Raw genomic sequence first — 22,808 nt, forward strand, 5'->3', positions numbered from 1 at the left:
AAAAGCTGTTAACACACAGTCAACGTTGCAGACTAGGATTTAAATCATGTCTGCTGTGGCATGGGAAAGGAAAAGCAGCAAGACTTGTCTATCCACTCTTACATAACCTCATGGTGGACAAATAGGCATCTGGCACGTATTGCATTTTGAAACAGCACGAAGCTCTAGGCTGTCCTTTGCAGTTCTCAGAATCAAAAATGCAGGAATGCTGAAGGACAGTTTGTGATTCAGAATGACTAACAGCTCATCTGTGGCTACAGGAAATCTGTAATGTGTCCAGTCGGTCCAGTTCAGTCCTATGGAGTGGAAATGAAGTTGCAGAAACCTTAGCTTGACATCTCACATAATGGTCTGGTTTTCCAAGACCACCGTGTCACCTTGTTTCAGCACAGGCTCAGAGAGCTTTGTACTGAACTTCTACTGTACTTCTGGGCAGTAAAAGAATCTTAGGTGACATATTTAGCTCTAGTGAAAGCCTGTGGAGCTATAGGGCTTCCCTGAAAAAAACAAACTAATTGAGCAGGAAGCTAAAAATCACTGCCTTTAGTGGTTTTCATGCAAAGGCTGAATGGGCTGAGTGTTGTTTTCTTTTCTAATAAAACTCTAAATTGGGTGAATTTTAGCACACAGATCCATATAGGTAGTCCAAGTGATGAAATTGATCTGGCCATTGCATGGATAACTGGCTAAGTTAAGAAGAATAGTGATGGACTTTGTGCAGTAACATGGACAGGTATCACTAAGAAGGTGCCTCACTGTCAGTGCCATGAAACAGCTGGATATGAGACTTTGTCACTGAGCTGCAAAAAAAAAAAAGACCACTCTGGTGTTTTCATGTATGTCATGTTTTGCTTGCCTACAGGTATTCAGTGTGGATTGTTTAGGAAAAAAAAACAACAACAAACTAGTCTACAAGCTGGTTTTATGAATTTGCTGGCATAAAGTGCCATAAGGAACTTTTAAAATTAATTGGAGGTGGCAGAAGGGCACAGGACATCCAGCATTCAAATGTCCGATTCCTAGGAATGAGAATCTGCCATGGGTTTTAGCTGTTTGGGTTCAAGCCAAACATTTATGCAAACCAACAAGGTGTGAGCTGTGGAGCTCTTGCTTTCATGCTGCCTGGTGTGGGTGACCAGAGCTCAAAGGGTAGGCTCAGGCAGTGGAGACCAAGGTCTACATTTTATGCGAATTTTGCTTTTGTTGCATCTCAAGCTGTGCTATCATCCAGTTGTGCACTTTCTGTTGTATACACTGTTTGTTCCAGCAGAAGTGCAGGTATCCAAAAAAGCTCATTTTAAGTTTGATTACTTATAATACTCAGCAAAAGTGAATTCATAAATAGAGTATATTTCCAGCACTTGTGCAAACTGTGTTTTACATTTGGCTGTGTTTCCATGGATGTTTCCTAGCCACCAAAGGCTTGAGGGCTGTCTAATCTAACGTGCATAACTAGGCCAGTGGTTCCTGCACCAAGTTTGGTATCTTGCAATTGAAGTAGACAGCATCTTTTTATAGACACTTAGCCCTGATTTGAAAGCTCTAAATGTCATGGCATATTCCAAGGCAAGCAATCCCAGTGGTTAATTACCCGCACTGTTCAGGAAGTGTGTCTTGTCTCCAGTTTGAATTATGCTGATTCAGCTTCCAGGCATTGCATTTTGGATGTGAAATGTGAATCTCTCTGGCTGTTGATTGCTTGATACAGCTTATCTGCACAAGGAAAAGAGATGGTGCTGTGTGGCTGGTGATCAGGGTGGGCGGGAGGGTAACAGCATTTCTGCTCTTCCACACAAGCATTATGAAAGATGCCAAGTGGTGGCTTTCACATCTCTAAAAGGAGAAGCCCTACCAAGAAGTGACATGAGCAGTAGGAGGTGCCCTTGATTACAATTAATATATACTCCTTGTCTAACATAATGTAAGTGAAAGGCTAGAAAGCCTCTGTATACTGCTCTATACCAATACATTATCTTTAGCCTTCTCTCTTCTTCCTCCCCCATTTGGACATTCAGTATACTCTTGGGAGAAAGTGAATGTAATTTTTTAGCATTAATTCATATAAGTTTTCCTATATGATCTTCACCTAAGACAAACATTCTGCATGAATGTTACACGTATAACATGAAAATATTAACATCCTATAGATGAACGTGCTCTCTCTGATGACTTATAAAATATGCAGAACTTGAGATAAGAATGGTGATGATGTCTGCCCCTAGGGAATGAGCAACTTCTTAGTTCTGTGCAAATGTCAGGCCTGCCTGGTTAACTTTATCCACCATCTCTGCAGTGTCTTCCCACCAATCTTATGACTATTGCCAAGGCCTAGCATGGAGTGATGCTGTACAGCTTGTCTGAGAAATCTCAATGCAGATGGAAGCAGGCTGTTTTGTGTGTTACTGTTGGCAGTGACTATGTATTTAGTGCAGTATTAGCAATTTCTTTTTTTTTTTCTTTTCTTTTTTTAAAAAGGAAACAAAGGATTTATGAATCTCCTCCTCTGTTTGTGAGCTACATGGGTTTGAAATCATTCAAAGTACATGTGAGGCGGGAAGAAACTGGAGACCACTTGCAGTAATGGAGTGGGTTAAAAGTCTCCAAAATACTTTGGAAAGTGTTTCTGGACACTATGAGAGTATATTCTGGGAATGCTGTGAAGTGGCTCCTTCCTGGGAAAGATCCTCTGGAAAATGTCACAGCAGGGCTTTCTCCATCCTTCTCAGTCACTGCCTGCCAGGGACTGTAACAGAGCTCAGATCAGGGGAAAGAGAAGGAGGAAGGGAGGGAGGATGGGGGGTGGGTGGGGTGGGGGGGAGAGAGAAGGAAAAAAGACAGAAGAAGAGGAAAAGAGAAAGACAGAAAAGTCATGAGGTCTAACTGGATATTACAAAGATTCTTCCAGGAGAAAGGGATTTTATATGCAAGATGCAATGTGCTTTATTAAGACGAAACACGCTGCTGTAACACTTGTCTGAAATGTTGTTCCAAGTACCTCTGAAACAGGGAGAGGGGATGATTAAAAAACCCACAAAACACATACACACAAAACAGAATAAAAGAAGAGGAAAAGAAGAAAGGAAGACAAAGGAAGAAGATTTTGAGAAAACAAAAATGGAAGTAGGTGGACCAATCATTCCCCACTGCATATTCTCCATATGAGGCCATGAATATGCAAGTGAATATCTGAGCAAACATTATCACTGACACAGATTCCCTTCCACGGCATATTTGTGTTGCCATGCATATGAATAATTGCATCAGCAAGGCAGAAGGTCTGGTTCCCATATTTTACATGCATCTATATTTTATCTGTGGTCATGCTTTGCACACTAATTATATGGTGTTGGAAGCATCCTTTTGTCTTGTTTCTTTCCAGTATGAACAAGACCTTTTTTGCAGCTGACCCGACACTTAGAAGAAATTGGAGCGAAAATGAAAGATGCCAGCACAAGGTCTGGACAAGATGGAGCAAAATGAAAGCATTTTAGTGAAGTCACATCGGTCATGACCCACTCCTGAGGCCACCTGCCACATTGTAGGATCTTGCTGTACTGATAGGACACATTTAACCATATAGCTGCATTGCAGGAATCACCTTCTACAGTATAATCTCCTGCCCCTTGCTCTTTAACATAGGCCTGGTTACTGCAGCCTAAAATGGATATGGCACAGGAATGATGGCATGCCTGTTCCCTTGGCACCCTGCTGGGTGCCCAGCTGGGCAGAACACAGCACAAGCACACAGTGCTTGCGCTCCTGTGCAACTCACCTAGGTAGCTGTGACCAGCCCTCTGCTTGCTGATGTGCTGAAGTGGAAAACTCCCAAGAACTCAGCAGAGCGTGTCTCTGGGGATGTTCTCTAGGGTTTGGAGCTGATTTCCCCAGTCCCTCACTGAGGTAAGCCCTTGCTAATTTTAACTTGGAACAAACCCATCTTTGCAGGTAGTAGATGAGTTCAGTACCGAGCAGAAGGGTAGTGCTGTGGTACTTAAATATCACTTAAGTGTTATCTGAAGATTTTAATGGGACTTATTTGGTATATGATCTTGGCCTGGGCTCGGCACAAGGGTTGTTTTCACCCGAAGTGAACTACTGAGGGGCTGACAGCATCCCTTGGAAGACAACCAGCAAGAAGTCATTTCTCTCGGGATAGCTGTGAACTCCAGGAGAGTTAGAGAAATATTTCCTTCTTAGGCAGAAGGCAGTGTCATACAAAGCAACTAACTGAAGTGCTAGGTTTATTGGCAATGTTCAGATGGCAAGAAAAACTGACAAATATTTACTTGCACTCAATAAGTAACATCTTCATAGCTTTGAATAATGTTAATATCTGTTCCTTGCTTATGGTTTAAATTATTTTCACAAACCATTAAAGTCAAGATGATGAAATTGCCCTATCCTGCAAGCCACATCTATTTATAGAATGGATGTGCCCTGTACCAATAAGGATATTTTAGTAGGAAAAAATATTATCTGAGTGCTTTTCAACTGCGTTCTCCAGTCCTGTGCACTTGATTGTCATCATCTAGAGCTATACCAGCCTCTGGGTAACACTTTTTTAGCAATTCAAAAGATTTATGTGTCTGTTGCTGTGCTGAGTGCCATTCTTTGAGTAAGCACAGAGCACTGAAACTTTTTTTTAAGGAGGGAGGAGGAGGAAAGATTAAAGCAGCTCATGTGATTCTTACATAAAGCCTGAGAAGCTGAAAAGCACTTTGATTAAAATATGATTGAAAGAATGTTCTGTGACATGCTGAGGTTGATGTTTTTAAATGATGTGGGTGCATATGGGGGAAGAGGAGTGTTGCTTGTTGATTTTTCTGCTGCTGTTTAAGGACATTAACATCTGACCCTGCATGCTGCCCTGCAGGAAAGCCCTGTGGGATGGCAGGGCACTGGTGCAGGAGGGAGTCCCCTTGGCAGCATTTGGTTAAGTCTGCAGCCCTGAATTTGCAGTGTTGGTTAGGGCTGCTGGTAGTCAACTAGAAACCTGGTTCTGCCTTATGTTAGGGCTGCTTTTCATCATCCTGGGAATATAAAATGGATTTTAAGTGAGTGCAAGTGTAACTTATAACCATTATAAAGCAGCTTTGCATCTTACTGCAATTTAAAGCCTTAAAGGGGTAAGTTGGAATCTAGATTCTCAGTATATAAATTAGGGCATTTCTGACTGAAAATTAATTGAAGATTTTTATGTTTTGTAATGCTACCACTAAACCAACCTGAATACGCTATTTACACTTAATTTAAGACAACAATTGTATTCATTAGAGCTCCTTAAACTGTATGGTAATCTGCAGGTTTGTGTTTTGCTTCATGAATATTTGGGAATTTATAGACTCACTTTTTAAGATCAGATTGTTCTGTCCTTTTTTTTCTTCATTGCCAAGTGCCAAGGAGAAGGCATAGCACAGGATGTCCATACAGAAAACACGTTCTGGTCCATTGTTCCTTTTCAGAATCACCATGTTACTTTAAATAATACATCAGAAGACAGTTTGTATTCTAAGAGTTTTTGACAACTAAATTAAATTTTCAGAGTTGGTTCCTTGGATATTAAATTATTTGGATTAGTTATCTCACCCCAGCACCAGTTATGGCCTGTTTGTTACCACTAAGCCTTTGGGTGGCACGTTTGACACTTGAATAAATCATTTACTCCAGGATGTGTTCCACGCACATTTCCTTTACACTGGCAGGGATATAATCCGTACTACTTTCTGGCCATAGAGGCAGTAGAAATAAATAATATATCACAGCATCTTAACGAAAACAAGTAATGCTCCACTCCTGCAAAAACAACTACAAATATTCCTCTTTGTCCTTTTGTTTCTGACAACAGCATTGCTCCTGAAAAAGGAAGGAGAAAAGCATCCTGGGTATTAACCACACCTAGTAACCCTATTTTGCTGCAGGATCTCTCCAGCTGCTCCAACTGCATGTCAGTTTTAATACCACCCTAACCAGATAGGAGGTGCCTGTAACACAAAATGAACACATATTTTGTTATTTTGCTGTTCCCACTTCCTTCAGATGTCGCTTTTGTTTCTAAACAGGCATCAGTATGCCATGATATTTGCTGTTGCAAGAACATTTTTTTTTAAAAGAGTGAGGTTTTATTCCATTCCTTTCTTAATTTATATTTTCTAGGAGATTTTAATATTCACTGAGATAACATCTTAAGGCCCAGTGTGAAATTCCATACTCTGTATTCTCCATTATGAACAGCGTCTAATTAAGAACCAGAGCCTGTAGGATGAACTCCCCGGGAGCAAATGACTAATTCTCGATAGCAGGGCTGGGGTTTTATGCCGTTGCTTGCATCTGAGAGCGGTTGGATGCTGGAGGCTGCTCCCTAGAGCCCCCTCCTGCAGCCTCTCCGAGCGGTGAGCCGGAGCTGGGTGCTCCCAGCCGCCGGCTCAGGGAGCTGCGGGCCAGCAGGGGGAGATGAGGGGATGCCTTTCCACTTTCGGGAGCCTTGGCGCTGCTGCCTGCCATCAAATCCAGCTACTGCTTCTGCACTAAGGTCTTTTCAGTGCACCGACTTGCAGCATTTAATTAAAGCTATAATTTTAAACACATTTAGGCAAATCAGCGTGGTGCTCTACTGGATACATAAGCTGAATTAAATCTGCTGTTTTGCACCAATATATTTATAGGGCAAGCTACTCCTGTGGGTCTACTTATAAACTGGTGCCCATTTGTCCACACTATTGGGCTCTGCTTGGGCTACTAGCCTGCAGCTGGATGCAATAGTGCGACTGGGACTGTGGCCCAGCTGTGCAGGAACTCAGGCTTGGCTGATTTCCTCTAACAGCAGATGTGTCAGACAACTCCACCAGTTGCTCTTGGCAGCCTGCAGTGCCATTTGGCTGTGGTTTTACTTCTATCTCTCCTGCTTTTCATTCTTGTTTGTTTAGTCTTGATTCCTGTTCCTGCCTTCTTTGTGTTCAGCTCTTAGACCTCACCTTGTTCCAGATCTGACTTACCTCCTGATAGAGACTTGCCAACTTCCAAACTTCTGGCTCTGCGGTTTTCTGACTATGCTGCTCATTTCAGTATGTACTTATCTTTGTGTCTCTGGTGTCTTGACTCATGTTGGCTCCAGCACTTGATCCCAAACTTAATCCAGGTTTTCACCTTAGTGCTTAACACAGTATTGCAACAAAATTGCCAGGTCACAGCCTGAACCAATGGCTCAACACCAGGTGAACAGGCATAGCTAACCCAGAGAGTTCAGGTGCAAGCAATGCACCTGAATGGCTGGAAGGGAGGAGCATGAATTCACCCCTCCTTGCCATCATTTATGGGTTAGCAGCTGAGGAAGCAGTGTCTTTCTGGATAGAGACAGCACTTGAACTTGGCTGGCTGTTTGAAGTTGTGAGCTAATTTTCTTTCTTTGTTACCTGCTATTGCTATGTAGTGTTTGTATGCTATTAGAAGGTACTGTCATCACTTTTTTTTTTTTTTTTTTTTTTTTTCCTAAACATGTAGTTAGTTTTCCTAAACATGTAGTTAGCTTGGTGAAAGATAGATTTCTTAAGAAAGCTGAAACTGCTGTGTAAAAGCCTCGTATATCTGTAGCATTAGAAAGAGGGTAGGTGGAAGACCTTTGCATGATTTATTTCAAGTCCCTACATGGCTTGGGATGACAGGTGTGACCTGCAGATTAACTCTGCACCAAAGGTTTACTCTGAATGCAGATATTGTCATTTCAGTCTGCAGATGAATAGTTGTGCTTCATTTATCCTGAAGACTATGGGAAGCAGGTTAGTCTTTGCAGGGGCTATGTTTCCAGAATTCAAGGTTATTATATTTTGTTTGTTTAATTATTATTTCTATCTGTAGACTCTTCCTAAATGTCAGTTAGGCTCCCTGTAATTGCTCATAACACCGTTTGTTACTGTTTTCCATGTAGATTCATCACTTTGGAATTTGGAGCTAACCTGCCTTCTCTCTCCAGTATTGCTGATGCCATGACTTGTAGTTTATTCCAACATAATTAATTTTGCTATCATCCATTCCATGACTCTATAAAATTGTTTTGCTTTGTTTTCTGAACTGGGCACAGTATTGTTAACAGTGTGCATAAGTTCTGTTAATAGCTTCATGACCTAACCCAGAACCAATACAGGGAGCTGAACCAAATGCCTAACAGATGTGCACAAGGGGGAAACATGCAGAGTTCCAGGGGTTGGCCATGCCATAGGTTAAATGCTGAAGTTGGTGTGTGAGGACCACGTATGGGAAGATGAAAGAATGCATGAGGTGATGCATGGAGTGTCTGTGTCTTGTTGTCTGTGCTTTCTATCTCTTTACAAGCAAAGGCAGATGAGACAGTCATTACCTGCTACAGGCCCTTTATCTAGCTCCTTCTTGTGTACTGGGGTAGCACAACTGTGAGAAACTATTTATCAAGAAAGCCATTGGATGATGCCCCTTGACCCTCTCATGAGTGATCCAAGTTGTTATAGAGGCTTTCTGCACTGGCGTGAATTTCTTCTCTTGGATATGATGAAACCAAATGGCAGTAATAAATTATACTGGCTTTCCAGGGCTAGCATACAGCACTCGCTGTCAAATTAAATTTTGTCAGATGTAAATAAATGTAGATCTTCTGGAAGTTTTAAGTGCTCATAGTTGGCACTGTGAACTTCAGCCTAGGATTGTATCTCCTGAAAATGCACTGTCAATGGCACCTAGTTATGTAACAGCTTGAATCTTGTAGACAACTGTGTTGTTGGCACTGTGCCTATGACTTGGATACACAGCTGTTAAGAATCCCATCACTTTCACACTGAAGGGAAGTAAACTGAAACAACTACTGATCTCCCTTAAAAGAAAATTCAGGAAAACAATCATTTAAGATAGCACAGATATCCAGACTAACTTTGCTGCACCTATTTTCTGTGTAGTAATTGTAACACTCAAAAGCACTTTCACTCCAAGACACTGTCAAACTTACATTTATTGTATTCAAAGCCAGAAGTTCCAGGGACTAAAACTAAGGCATGACGGACAAGCTTCCTACTGGTAGGAGTGGTTTTTCTTGTAATAATGATGATTAAAAATTCAAATGCTATGTCTTACAATCAATACTTTTAAGCAGAATCTTAACTAGTTGAGTCAGTATACAAATGTATAGTTACATGTCTAGAGATTTATCTTCATCTTGATGCATAAACAAAAGTCCAGGCTACCTAAATTTTGCATGGGACCTATGACAAGGTTTATGTCTGTTAGCCTGTACCTGCAAGGCCATTTATTCCTCCTTCCACTTCAGATAGGCACTGCTGCTTTCTGGAGCTGCTATGCACTCAGAAGAATTGTCATGTCTTAACTAAAATGGAAAATGAGTGCCCATATGAGGCAAAGAGAAAGAGAGGACTGACTTCAGACTTGAAACGATTCCCCTTTCCCCCACAACCCCAGTTCTCAAAGGCCTTGTCTCCAGCACCTGCGATCAGAAGTGACTGCTCTTCAGAAAATGACATCTCCTCATTTGCTATGCTGGGCTTCTGCCCTACTAGGGGATGAGCCTACTAACAATGCTACCAAGGCTTCATGATTCAAGAAGTCAAGTGCGTCAGAATTTGCCCATAAATCTATGGACTGTGTTCTTTCCTTTCAAAGAGGTGATCTCCATGTTCTCTTTCTACTGTTAAATGAAAGAAAGAAAAGAAAGGACCATAATAGAACTCAGATTCTGTGAAAAAGAAATCTGTCTGCAGTAAAGGAGATCCTGTGAGAAACAGCTGAAGGAAGAAACTGTGCAGATGGGAAGGGGCAGGGTGGAAAGGAACATGTAAGCACTGAGGGATTTATACGACCTTTACTAGTAACATGGATTGAAATACAGATATACTTTTTTTTTCAACTCTTATGTTACAAGAAAACAGGAGGTATTGTGTGAATTTTGTCTCTTTCTTTCCCTCATGGCACAGATGAGGGATTTGAAAATGCCACTGAAGCAAGTCAGGAGGTTGAAAATGCACCACATCACAATGAAGCAACGTGAGGTCTTTTACCTGTGAACTGAAATCTGGCCATACTGCAGCTTGTAGATGTGACATGACGTGGAATTTGGCAGTGGTACTCACCTTTATCTTACATAAGCTTATCTGAAAACTTGTTAAAAAGAAATGATCTGAAATGGGGATTCTGCCTTGGAAAGGAAGGCTACACGCAGGAGATGCATAATCAAGATTCTAAGACATTTCATAAGACAAAATTGGAGAACACTGACAGGCCTAGATGGCATATCATAAAAGTTGTAAGAAAAACTGCTAAGAAGCTGGGTAGCTTTCAGAATTCCTATAAACATTCTGGAGTTGTGAACTGACTGTTTGTTTAGGTCAGCAGCAACAGTCATACTTCTTCATTGGAAAAAAATCAGAGCTGAATCTTTGTCCTGTGACTAATGGGGGAAGCTAGTGTGAGCTGCAAGACCCAGTGTCTCTGCTCTTGCAGCCTATCAAGAAGAATCAAAGTGACTCATGCAAACAGCCTGCAGTCACAGAAGGACAGATCCCAACTGGTCGTCTGTATCTCACAAAGCTGTGTCCCACACAGTGTAACACCCAAATATACTGGCCGTGCTGCATTCCTGATGTGCTGCTTCTCCTTCTGTGCCTGGGCACTCTGTGCTGCTAAGCAGCACTTCCCAAACACAGCGAGGCTGGTGGAAGGTATTCCTGTCCAGGTTATTCTGTGCTTGGATCTTTGGGACTGCACATAGTATTGGGGGAGCTTCATGCATTGCTGTCATCAACTCTGGGACTTATTTGAGCATGCACCAAATATCTTGTGTGAGCACTGGCTATTCTCTGATTCTTTGGTACCATTTCAAGAGGAATCTGAGAGGAGCTTTGTTCCCAGCTAGTTTGTGTTCAAGGGACTGAAGGATGACCACACTGCAAGGAACTTGCTGTGTGAATGGTATCAGGAGAAGTTTGTTACTGACAGGGTGGTAAGGCGCTGGAACAGACCGCCCAAGGAGGTTGCAGATGCCCTGTGTTTAAGGCTAGGTTGGATGGGGCCCTGGGTAAGATCTGGTACTCGACTTAGTGGCTGGCAGCCTTGCTTTTGGCAAGGGGGTTGGAACTTGGTAAGCTTTGAGGTCCTTTCCAACCAAGACATTCTATGAGCTGAACGCAAGCTGCTGTTCTGAAGGCCTGGCTACAGTGTCTTCTCATGTTCAGTGTGAAAATACTACAAGGAGAGCCCATAAAATGTCCAAAAAAAGTGCCAGGCAAATCAAAGCAGAGAGGATGTGTCATAACTGCTCCATTATTTTCTTTGTGGCTTTCTAGAGCAGCAGTATCTGCTAGACAAGCAGACTGCGCATCACCCTGAGGGGAATGGGGAGCCGGGTTCTTGGCTCATCCACACACAAGTTACTCAACAATGCTCTCTAAACATCCCCCTTCCAGAACAGGTGTGCCCTCTTTTCCTCTTTAATTAAACTAAACCGGAACAGTTCAGCCTTATTCTGGAAATTAGTCACAAAATCAGTCAGGGATAGCTCCTCCTGAACCACTACGTGTACAAACAAGCCCCAAACAACATGTACGCTGCCTAATGCGCTGGGGGACCCGGCCGCGCGCTGCCGCCCAGCAGCGGCACGGAGCGGGGCGCCGATGGGGCCGCGATGAGATGGCGGGCCGCCGGCAAGACCGAGCTCCGGTCGCGGCAGCCGGAGCGCAGCCTCCCTGAGTGGCAACCCCGGGTCCCTCCGCGCCCGGCCGATCCCCCCGCGGCGGGGCGCTGCAGGCCGGGCCCCGCGGCGCGGGTGGCGGCGCACCTGGGCGGCCCCGGCGCGGCGGCGGTGGGCGGGCGGGAGGCGCTACCTGACAGTGAGTGGCACGGCGCGATGGCCAATGGCGGCGCTGCGGTGCGGGAGCCGGGGAGGGCGGTGCGGGGCGGGGGGGGGGGGCTGTGCCGCGGAGCGTGTGCGGCGCCGCGGGGCCGGGGCCGCTGCGTGTGCGGGGAGAGACCCTCGTGGGGGGGGTGGGTGGGGGGAAAGACGGATCCCGGCCCAGAGCGGCGGCCGGCGGCGGCGGGAGGAGCCGGCGCTGCGGTGCGGAGGAAGGAAGCGAGCGAGCGCGGGGCCGCTGTGCGTGCAGCCGGTGGTTACGGCTCTCGGTGCGAATTGGGGCTTTTTCGCCGCCGCCGCCTGACAGTTGTTTGTCGCCGCCGTTTTCTGTGGAGGGGGGGAAAGAGAGCGATCTCCAGCGACCGGGAGGCGTGATTGGAAGCGAGAAATAATTAACTGGAGGAGGAAGAGGAGGCGGAGGAGGACGGGGGTGGAGGAAGACGAAGGAGGAAGGCACCGCGAACAGAGCCGAGCTCAGCGGAGCGGCGGGACGCGGCAACTTCGGCCCCGGCGCAGCAGCCGGAGCGCTGCCCGCAGCGGCGGCCGCCTCAGCCTGTGCCCGCTGTGCGCGAGGGAGCGCCGCGCCGCCGGACATGTCGGAGCACAAGGCCAGCGAGCCCAAGTTGTCGACGACCGACAGGGTGGTGAAAGGTGGGTGTTGCGCTGCGCTGCGCAGCGGGCGGCCCGCCCTGGGAGGCGGCGGGGCGGGTACCGGCCGGAGAGCGGCTCGGCCGAGGGCTTTGCGGCTCCCCTCGCCTCCTGCCCGGCGCTCCATTGCAGCATTTCCCCCCCTCCTTCCCCCGCCCCGCTCCCCGCCTTCCCTCTCCGCCTTGAAGGCGCTGCGCGGGGCTCGCCTCGGAGAGACGGGGAGCCCCGGCCCCCTCCCCCGCCAGCCGCTCCCCCGGACGTCCTCCCCGGCTCTCTCCGGGTCTCCGTGTCCCCTTCTCCCTACCCACGGCCCCGCTGCAACTGACGCTCCCTTCCCCTGCACGGCCGCCCGCCCCCGCGGCACTGGGGATCCCGGCAGCCGGGGGATGAGGGCAGCAGGGCCGTGCGCCGGGCGCCGGGCGAAGCGGCCGAGGAGGCTTCCTCCTCCGCCGCCGGCACCGCCTCGGACGCGGGGCTCGGCCTGCTGGGGTTGTGAAGTCGGGTGGCGGGCGCACCGCGGCCGGCTGTGTGTGTGTGTGTGTGTGTGTGTGCGTGCGCAGATGTGCAGGGGGCTCCGCACCCCCACGCCGCGGCTCCATGATTGCGCTCAGCCCGAGGTGTGCGTGCGCCGTGAGCCGCAGCGTATAAACACAGCCCGTTTGGATTAACAACACTGCAGTGGACCAAGGTCGTATTTACCGGGGTAGCGCCCGGTTTGCGCGGTCCATGTGCGTTGCTCGGGGTGCGGTACGCTCGGTAGCGTTTTCCTGCCGTGATGCCCGCCTCGCCTGGCGCGCTGGGATGCGGCGCATCCACCCGGCACACGGAGCCGGTGTTGGGAGCCCGGAGCCGGGGGCTGCGCGCATCCTTGCAGAGCCCGGGGAGTGGAGCGGAGCCGTACGCGCTGCCGTACTGGCGTGAGTGGGTGCCAGAACTGCACGATTAACGTGCGGACTATTTAGGAAAGCAAATGACTGTTGTTATTTTGCGTTTGTGTTTATACATACTCGTCTTCTCAAGCCTCCCCATCGTTCCTCCTCCCCCCCCTCCTTTTTTTTTTTTTTTTTTTTTTTTTTTAAACGTCCTTTTTCCCCCGGATGAAATTGCAGCTCTTCGGATGTTGTAAGAAATGCAATTCCAAGCTCAATAAGATATTTTTTGGAAGTGGCTTAGGAATTTATCTTCTCCTATCTGGAATGTTTGCAGATGAAGCATGCGGTCTGTGCTGTCACACTACCAGTAGGCTTTAGAAGCCTGAAACAGTGATGTTGAGCTGATGCTTATCTTTGCGAGGTCCAACGATGGCTGTCTGTTGGGAAGCCTTCATTGCCGTCATGGGATGGCTGTTTTTCGTTTTTCTCCTTTTAAAATCCTGACGTGTGACCAAACGTCTTGATCTCATGTGTGACAGAACTCCCTTGGACTCAAGCAGATGCTCATATAAATAAGAATAACTGCAGGGTTGGAACTATTGTTTCTGTATTGATACAACCCTTGGTAGCTTCAGTGATAGGTTTCCATTTTTTACGTGTGCCAATAAGTTTGTCATATCTCAAGGAACCATTTTCTTAGCAAACTTAGTATGTATAATTAGATACAATTTTATAACGCAGTTAGAAATCAAATTTGTTAAACTGAGGAAGTACTGGGCAAAGCGTCTGTGCTGCTTAGGTGTCTCTTCATCTCAACTCCAAGTGCTGTCCTAGGTCCCAACATTTGTTACATGTTTACTTGTTCTGTTACATAGTTAAATCCTTCTAAGGCCTTAAAATAGCACCTGAGGGGAGTAGCGCACAGTACACTGGTCCTTTGTAGGATTATTCTTTGTATAGATCTTTCACTCAGCCTTCCTACAGACTGTAAGGAAATCCAGAAAGAAAACAATTGGTGATAATGGAGATAGGGAAAAAGTTGCCTTGTTTTTTTGTGGGGTGTGATTTGTGTCTTCCTGAGATGAGCAATTGAAGAAAGCTTGCAAGGCTTAAATGAATTAAAAGAAAAAAAAAAAAGAAAAAAAAAGGCAACAACACCTTGTAAGCACCCGTGTCTATTAGTGGAGAGCCCTGATGTTCCTCAAGGCAAGCCAGGTACTCTGATGGTATTAAGAGAATTGTGAAAGGAATTGTGAAAAGTGAAAACAACTTGGGCTTTTTCCTTTAAAGTTTAAATATTGAAGTTGTGTTTGGAAAAGAAATGTTTGTGGTATATGGATGTAGGCTCTAGGTTAAGCTATTCTCTGCCAGTGTTTGTGTGCTGGTGTTTTTGTTTTTGTTGGTTTTTTTTTTTTTTTTTTTTTGTGTGTGTGTGTGTGTGTGTAGAACCTTTCAGTTTGCTGGCACGTGACCAAAGATGAGATCTGGCTCATGGAAGTCATGGCTAGGCACTGCTATCAGTGATGGGGTGGGTTTGGGGAGGTGGCAGTTCCAGCAGCTCTGTGCCGTTTGCTTATGGCTGCATGCTGCCTCTGAGGTGGGCTGTTGTGGGCTCTTCTCTTGCACTCAAAGGAGTCACGCAGACAGAGAAGTGGGGTATTTCTGTAGGTGAGAACTTCATCTCATGCTCATTTTGCATTGCTTATTGAATCTTCTGAACTGCGCTCAAACTGATGTAAATGAAAAATGCTATTGGGAGAAGGAAAGAATGGCTCTGGAGCCCCAAATGCTAAAAAAGTGTTGGTCTTCTGCTACCTCTGTGATGCAACTGGTATAAAATTACGTTCAACAGTTGGAGTGAAATTTTCAGATATGGAATGGTTGGGCAACGGGTGATGTAAGGAAGAAATTCAAGTCTGTGTAATGTTAAATTTCCAGGAGCAAATTAATTCTTGGTAGAGCTGACAAAATTAGATTATTTGGAGTTAAAGGAAAGGAATCCACAGCGTGCATTTGCAGTAGTACTTCTTTGATATACTTTTGTATTCTCCCTAGCATAATACGTATGTTTTGATGCAAATTAGGCACATCATCTTTAATCATCGGAATTTTTTTTGATCTTGTAGGGGAGCAATGCTTTGAGAGGCAAGTAAGGTAACCTGTACATTCAAAGGTTGTCGGGATCAAGGCTCAGGATGCCATAATGTTGCAGCAAATGCTGACTCAACATGTTTACAGATAGACATTCCATTCTTTCTTGTTAGATGTATGATGCAGCCTTCACCCAGACTGAGCTGTTCATAAGTTCTTGCTTTCTTTCAGAACTTAAAAAGCTCCTCCTTACCCGTAGTGCTTTTAAGTCCCGAGACTCACCAGCCAAAGCATGGGCTTGGTTGCTCTTGTGAAGGTGGGAATACCTGTCCAGGAAAAGCTGGACTGGGAATACTAGCTCATTCCTCACGGGTCAATGAACAGCTGTCTGATGTCAACAGCTTGTGGTCACTACTGACATTAGCAGGATTTGAACCCACCAACCTGGAGGGAGAAGCCGTGTATCAGATTACTTGACCTCCTCAAAATATTCAGTGTTGCATTACCACCTTCTAGAAATACTGCTCTAAAGCAGAGTAATCCTAAATAAAAACTTCGAAAGTGAGCTGTAATGGTCATACAAAGAAATGAGAGCAATATTTTTGGAAATCTCTCTGTTAGCTAGGCACAGTAGTTGTTTGGATTCTTGCATGCATGTCAGATGACTGTGTACTTTTTGAGAATTGGTTGATTTTCTTGTTTGAAAGAAAGTGGAGTTTTAGTGGAATCTCAGCTCTTCAGATGATCTGCTGCCATGACTCTTGATCCTTGGTGTTGGCAATCTCATGTTGTGCATTGTGTGCAGGTGTTTGCAGTTACATCAGCAATTAATGGCACTCAAAAAAGTAGGCACCGGTCTCTTCTGTCTCTGAATTTCCAACTGTCTAATGTTCAGGCTGTCAGTTGTTTGTAATATAATATGAATGTCAGTCCCAATCAATGTTAGCCATCAGTGTTAACTTCAGATTCAGATGAAAGGTAAAACTGGTGTTTATTGCTGTCAATAATGGGAGTTAGCCGTGAAGTTTAAAGTTTCCATTAGTCCAGGGAGACTCGTACGTACCCTGCTAGGGCTCGTGCTTCAAACTGACCTTCAGTGAGCCAGAACAGGTGTACCTCGGAAGCCTGCCTCTCTCTTTCTGTAAAATGTAATGTTTTCCAGCTTGGATGTTTTGTGCAAGCGCTGGCTTGTCCTTATGTGTTAATTCTGCATGATTATCTCACTGTCAGTAGCATTGGTAAATATGGTATGCATTTTGGTTTACATTTAAGTATGAGGAAATCTATGGCAAGGGACGATCCTACTTGGATATTACAACTGTCTAATGACAGTAGATGAAATGGCTTTGTGCCTCTCCAGTGAGAATGCTGGAAGTTCAATATCCCTCAGATCTTCACGAGGGAGAGGAAGGATTTGCTTTGTAGCTGTTTCTATTTTTGTTTTAATTAATTAAATTTATCCTTGTAATACTTGAGAATGCACTCATGCTCTGAGGGAGCCTGCATCTGGATTTAAGGGATGCTATCAGATGGAGAATCTGCCTGCAGGTCTGTCAGAAAGGTACTTAGGTTGCTCTCAAACTAATGCCTTCTATTAATTTCCATGGAAACGACAACAGATGCAAAAAGCACAATACCATTGTTTGGTAGAGCATGTTCTCAGCTACAAAGTGCTGTTTTTCAATGTAGTCACCGCCATTAGCAAATTCATGCTGATGGAGGCATTCTTAATTTTGTGTTGTCACAGCTGTGCATGGCCATCCGGAATGTGGCTTGTCTTTTTGTTACTGTCACCACTGCTGAAATGCACCATCCGCTGCTTCACTGTGCTCATATCCACTGTTTGGTCTCCATCGACGTTCAGCAAATGTTGATGAATGCCTTTTTCTCCACACGAAGGAGTTCAGTGACACACCTTTGCTTCATAAGTGCTTCTGTGTCAGGTGCCGTTTTGTCAGGCTGCCCCTCTGCTACCATCTGTTACACAGCAACAAACTGTAATGAAATATTGGTGGGAAGGTTCAACATCTACTTCCGTGTTACCAACATGTACCTCCTGACATCATGGGCCAACATAATAAAATGGGAGGCATTACTTTTGGAGCAGCCCGCATAGCATGGCTACAGCAGAAGAGTTTCTGCTCCTTACTATTTTCCTTCACTGAAAGAATGGCTTTGCTAGCTTTGTAGTTGAAGATCCCCTGGTATCTTCATGAAGCAAGCCATAGGAGGGGCAGTTGAGAACAGAACACAAGTGAGTTTGCTTGCTTAGGGCTCAAGTTAGGATAACTTAGAAGGGAAATTGAGGCTGGCTTGTTGTTTTCTTATGTCTAACTGCTATGCTCTTGTATCTCATGGTCAGAACTCAGTTAATACTTCTAAAACCAATGGCTTCTGTCAGTTGGATGTTGCCTAGGTATTGCAGTCTTGTGTTTCTTGCACTTTGTAAACTTGTGCCTGAGTGACTAATGACTGCACTTGTTTTAAAGGATTGGGAATGCAGTAAGGAGAAATTTAAACAAAAGCTAAGTACAGTGCTTGACAGTTATGCTTGTGTAATTAAGCTGGTGATTTATTTTGATTTGTGAACTCAGTTTACCTCTTACTCATTAAGATAGTTTTGTAAATAAGACCTTTAGTTAAACAAGCCTTTTACTGCACAGCCTTAGAGAAAAACCATGCGTGCACTGAAGGATGATTTTCTTAGGCAGTTGATATTGCATTGGTGGGAGATTCTTCTCATGATGTAGACTGATATGAGGTGAGATGAGAGAAAATAACTGCCTTATTTGTGTGTTTAAAATCCTTTTCTGCTTTTGAATTGCACACTGGCTAAAGCTTTCTGCTGTTTCATGCTCTTCTTGTCTGGGTCTAGTGAGAGAACTAGTGTTTTTGATACCACTGGTGCTAGTGAGAAACTTGAAAGAGGAGTTCATGCTGGGTGTTATCAGCCTTTAACTTCAGTGGAAAATATGAACCAATGGAGGTAATTTTCCATAGGGGAATGTTGTACAGAGCAGTTGTTTCCTCTTTGCCATCTATTCCCAGTTTCAACAGTATCTACATCCATTACATGCATCTCACTTAGAGATGATAGGTGCTACATGGTTATTCTTGCTTTTCTTTGTAGACTGTGGCAAGGAGATTAAAAAAAAAAAAAAAAAAAGGAAGTATTAAGTTGTATAGTCAAATCTGTTTTACATTTTAGGTAGTCCCATGATTGCTAGAACTCTCAGAATTCTTCCCACCAGATAGTTCTTGAGGAAATTTCTGCCAAAAGACACTTGGAGTAATGTTAATAAAGTAAGCTTTTTGCTTCTTATAGCTTTTCTTTTCCAAACTCATAGTCCTTCTTCAGTTTCTTCTGTTTTGCTGAGTAGCTTCTACTTGAAGTACAGTGGTAAAAAATTTAGGTAGTCTGTTTGGTATGGATATTGGTTCATTTAAGGCTTCCTAGTGATGTTGATACGCACTATGTTGTGGGGGATAGTTCCTTCTTTACAACTTGAAAGAATTTGGAGAGAAGTACTTCCTTAACAGTACTGTAAGATACAAAGATACTGTTTTACTCTTTTTATTTTCTTAAGAATGTGCCATAAAAGAAGCCACAAGTTTCTGAAGTAACAGCCACTTCAAATCACCTTCATGAAGAGGTGCCTTCTTACATCCTTTTATATGTGGTTTCAGGAGTAAATGCGAGTTGGTGTTGTGCATTACTTTTTCAGCTGAGTGCTTAAATCATTTCCTGTTCTGATAACTGGTCATTTACCTTGACTTTCCCCCAGGAAAGATCTTTCTATGGCTTCTGAGTCGATAATGGTGAAATGTATCATCCCAAGTCTAAAAATCACTTCAGTGTGTGTGCAGCCTCGTTTGTGTAAGCCTGTGGTTCACTGAGGGGCTCTGCCACTCGGCTTGGAGATTGCAGTGTGTTAGTGCTGGAGTGCCCCAGCTATGTTCTTGTTTAACTGTTGGATGGAGGAAGAGATAGAAGACCAGATGTAGAGAAGCAGAGACAGTAAATGCTATGATGGTAAAATTTGCTGCTTATAAAAATCCAAAATACTCATTCCTACCTCACTTGTTCTCCCTACCAGAAAGCTGATACTGTTGAAATGACACCTTCAGAGCTGCACCTCTTTGACAGTCATTTACATGCATTACAAACTATCTATTTTTATAATCAAGGTTAGGCATGTTAACATTGGCACCACCGGTGTATGAGGAGAATGTGACCACCTTATTTAAGATTTAATTGCACCAACACAATTTCTGACTGATAGCATTTGTACTTGAAACTGGAGAGGAGAAAGAGTGGAGTGGAAAGGCATCGGAGGTTAATTCCTGGGTGTTTGTGAGTGTGGTGTCCACGTTGCACGTGTTTGTTGGTGTTTTTTCCTTTTTATATTGCATTTCATGAAGCTTTTGAAAACACTGCTATCTAACAGTTAAACTTCTTTCTACTTAGAAATACAACTGTGCTGTACTGAAGTTCTACTGCATCTTCCTTTAAGATTTCAGTCTCTTTTAACGCTTTCTTCCTTTTAAGAGTCAGTAAGCTCTTTCTCTTCTTGTTGATGTTCCTTTCCTGCGTTTCTTCCAACCTTTCTGACTAAGCATGTTGAGCAGCCTAAGTGCTGCCTGCTAGCAGTCATCGTGTTGCATGTACTTAGCGCAAGAGGTTCACCAAACACAACCTGTTTCCTTTGACTATGTATCTATAGGCATCTGTAGGTGCCCAGGGAAGCATGTGAGAACAGGGGAAGTATGTTATGACTCTTCCTCTGACTTGTGTTGTAATTCTGCAGCCAACTGCTGACTCTGTGGCTTTCTTTTCAGCCAGTAGCTCCACTGTCAGTGTGCTGCTCAAGCTCTCCCCAACTTGTCACAGAAGGATGTCTATATTTTGCAGTTCAGCTGCTGCTTGCGGGTTGCCTAGCAGTAACACTGAAAACTCGCAGCATGACTGTTAGTTTTAACTCGTAGCTTGCAAAGAGCTCTGAGAGCTAGCATAGATGGTGGTAGTTTTGGTTAATGTAGGAAAAGAGTGAGTATAAACGCTCATGCTTTGTTGTCTGTGCAACCAGGCTCAGAAGTTAATTAGCACAGGAAGGTAATATTTAATGAAGGTAGTAACACTTGCCTGAAAAAAACTGAAGTTCACCATGGGTGAATGAACTTTAAAGCCTCCACCTTAAAAACTAAGCATGGGAGGTTTAGAACTTAGTATAGATTATGCAAAATATCTGTGCCAGAGAAAGAATAAAAAATGCTGCTGAAAATATGATTGCTCTGAATCTTAGCAGTAGTAATAGCTATATTCCCATCTCTCAGATATGCAGATGTGAATAAATAAAATAATTCAAGTTTCCGTTTTCTGGTTTTCCAAATTGAGCAGTTTTTAAATGGGATAAAATGCACACTGATGGAAAGAGGTATTGGTGTAAAACTGCTATTATTTTCCACCACATTCCTTTTCCTCCATGCCATCTTTTAAATGCGTGCGTCTTGGGAATGTTGTTGCAGCATATTGACGTCAGCCAGTATACCTTCCTTGGGCGGTGCTCGTTCTTGCCCAGTGTAGAACTGGTGGACTGGAGGGAAAGAAGATTACAAATCTGACTAGACAATCAAGCTAAAAACCTAAACCAAGGTTACCTGATTGTGCTGGTTAAATTCTCAACAACAAAATCAGAACAACTAACCTCCTGCAGAGCAAATTGTGCTGTAATGTTTTCTCTGATATTTGCCAATTACACAAAAATATCAGGCCTGAACAGCACCGCCACAAGAAAGGAAGCGCGCTTTGACCTTGCGATTAGAATGGCGAAAATAACATGTGTTAATAATGGGTTATGCAGATGTGATGTTGCAGACAGTGTTTAACACTCACTCTGGGCATTGTTCAATAGGCTTAATTAATAGAATCCCAACTACAGTTTTTTTTTAACCTAATTTAGCGTGACTAGGGTTTAACTTCTAATTTAAGCATTTGTGAGTGTCTTTGTGAAGGTGGGTTATGCAATTTTTTTTTTCCTTGCTGATAGTGACAGCCAAGTATGTCCAGTAATTGTGTGGCCAGATAAAAGCCCAGTTCCCCAATTGTTCATGTTTTGGAGTACCCATCATTTGAAAAGAAATCGTTAATGGTCTAGATAAATGGCTTGGGGAGAAAAAGAGGCTCAGCCTGTCATCTTCTTTTTGCTTTTCTTGTTCATGAGCTTTTTATCTTTCTTTACTGTGGCTGTATGTTGGGTATACAGCATGTGTGATTGTGTGGTTTTCTTTCTGAAGCATTTGGAATTCTTCTGGAATTATTTCCTAAAGTGGGAAACCTGGTAAAATAAATGTTCGTTTTTTATTATAACTAAGGACAAAGCAGCACAAGAGCTTGTGATTTCTGGTTTACAGTCCTCCGTGGGTGATATTGAAGGGGAAGGCATGTGGCTAGAGAGAAATATGGTGGTGTATTTTCTCTACAAATGACATAGAATTGCATGAAATAGTGATTTTTGGAGTTCTGCAGAGAACTATAGGCTTGCATGCTTTGCCCTGGCTTTTTCTCCATCTGACAAAGAATAATGCTCCAGTTGAGAGAGAGATCTCAAATTCTTTCTGCATCTGTGTTTTTTTTGCTTTCCTACTTTCGCCTTCCTTTGCATGTGTGTTTACATCTTTATGGAAAACGTGATTTTGTTCATACACAGTGACACAGTTAAGAAAAATAAAAGCTTCTAGATGGTGAAACCTGCCCTCTTGGTGGCCTCAGAGAAAAGTTGTTTCATCGTCTACTTTGGACTTGAGATATTGTTCTACTCAGCAAAGTTCTTTTTAACAACAAATTTGGAACTGCTTGGCTGATTCTGCTTTTATTACTGCATAGAACGAGTCTGATAATGTAATACGTTTCACTTACCGTCATTTATTTCAAGGAGTTTAAAATAATGGACAATTTGAATGGAAGGCCATTCAAAGAAAAATCCCTTCCTGTTCCCCCCAAAAGAAACAAAACAATCCACAAACAAAATGAAAACATCAAATGCAGCAATTTAAATAATTTTTTTAGTCCTTTTTCCACAATGTTTGCCAAGTTTCAGTTTGATGTTGATTACAATGGTCATACTGTGTTACATTCTTTGAAAAAGTGCAACTGGTCATTAGCTACAGTGACATGAACAGCTGTAGTATTTTATGATAACAGCTGGGAAGCTAGTTCTCTTCAAAAACTTTAGTGTCCCTTTCGTGCCTTTTTAAAGTGAGAAACCAAGATTTTTGTATTTGTTCCCTAATTTATGCTAAGAGTTTCATAATAGGCAATG

At 43.8% G+C, this 22,808-nt stretch overlaps 1 protein-coding gene and 1 long non-coding RNA gene across 6 annotated transcripts in view; both read left to right on the forward strand.

Moving 5' to 3' along the window:
• Positions 1-6,728: 6,728 nt before the first annotated feature.
• Positions 6,729-10,590, forward strand: LOC128080494 (uncharacterized). Its single transcript, XR_008206702.1, has 2 exons — positions 6,729-7,383; positions 9,287-10,590. It is a non-coding gene; the product is annotated as an uncharacterized LOC128080494 (long non-coding RNA).
• A 1,432-nt stretch (positions 10,591-12,022) lies between these two features.
• PPP3CA (protein phosphatase 3 catalytic subunit alpha) overlaps positions 12,023-22,808 on the forward strand; it is a 190,083-nt gene continuing 179,297 nt past the window's right edge. For 2 of the 5 annotated variants that reach the window (XM_052681488.1, XM_052681489.1), the window contains exon 1: positions 12,023-12,529. In XM_052681488.1, coding sequence (XP_052537448.1) covers positions 12,472-12,529 — 58 coding nt within the window. In that variant the 5' untranslated portion in view covers positions 12,023-12,471. The remainder of the gene's footprint in view (positions 12,530-22,808) is intronic. The other 3 variants (XM_052681491.1, XM_052681490.1, XM_052681492.1) reach the window with 2 other exon arrangements.

Source organism: Tympanuchus pallidicinctus, unplaced genomic scaffold, assembly GCF_026119805.1.
Source record: "Tympanuchus pallidicinctus isolate F22 unplaced genomic scaffold, pur_lepc_1.0 scaffold2, whole genome shotgun sequence".
Classification (NCBI taxonomy): domain Eukaryota; kingdom Metazoa; phylum Chordata; class Aves; order Galliformes; family Phasianidae; genus Tympanuchus; species Tympanuchus pallidicinctus.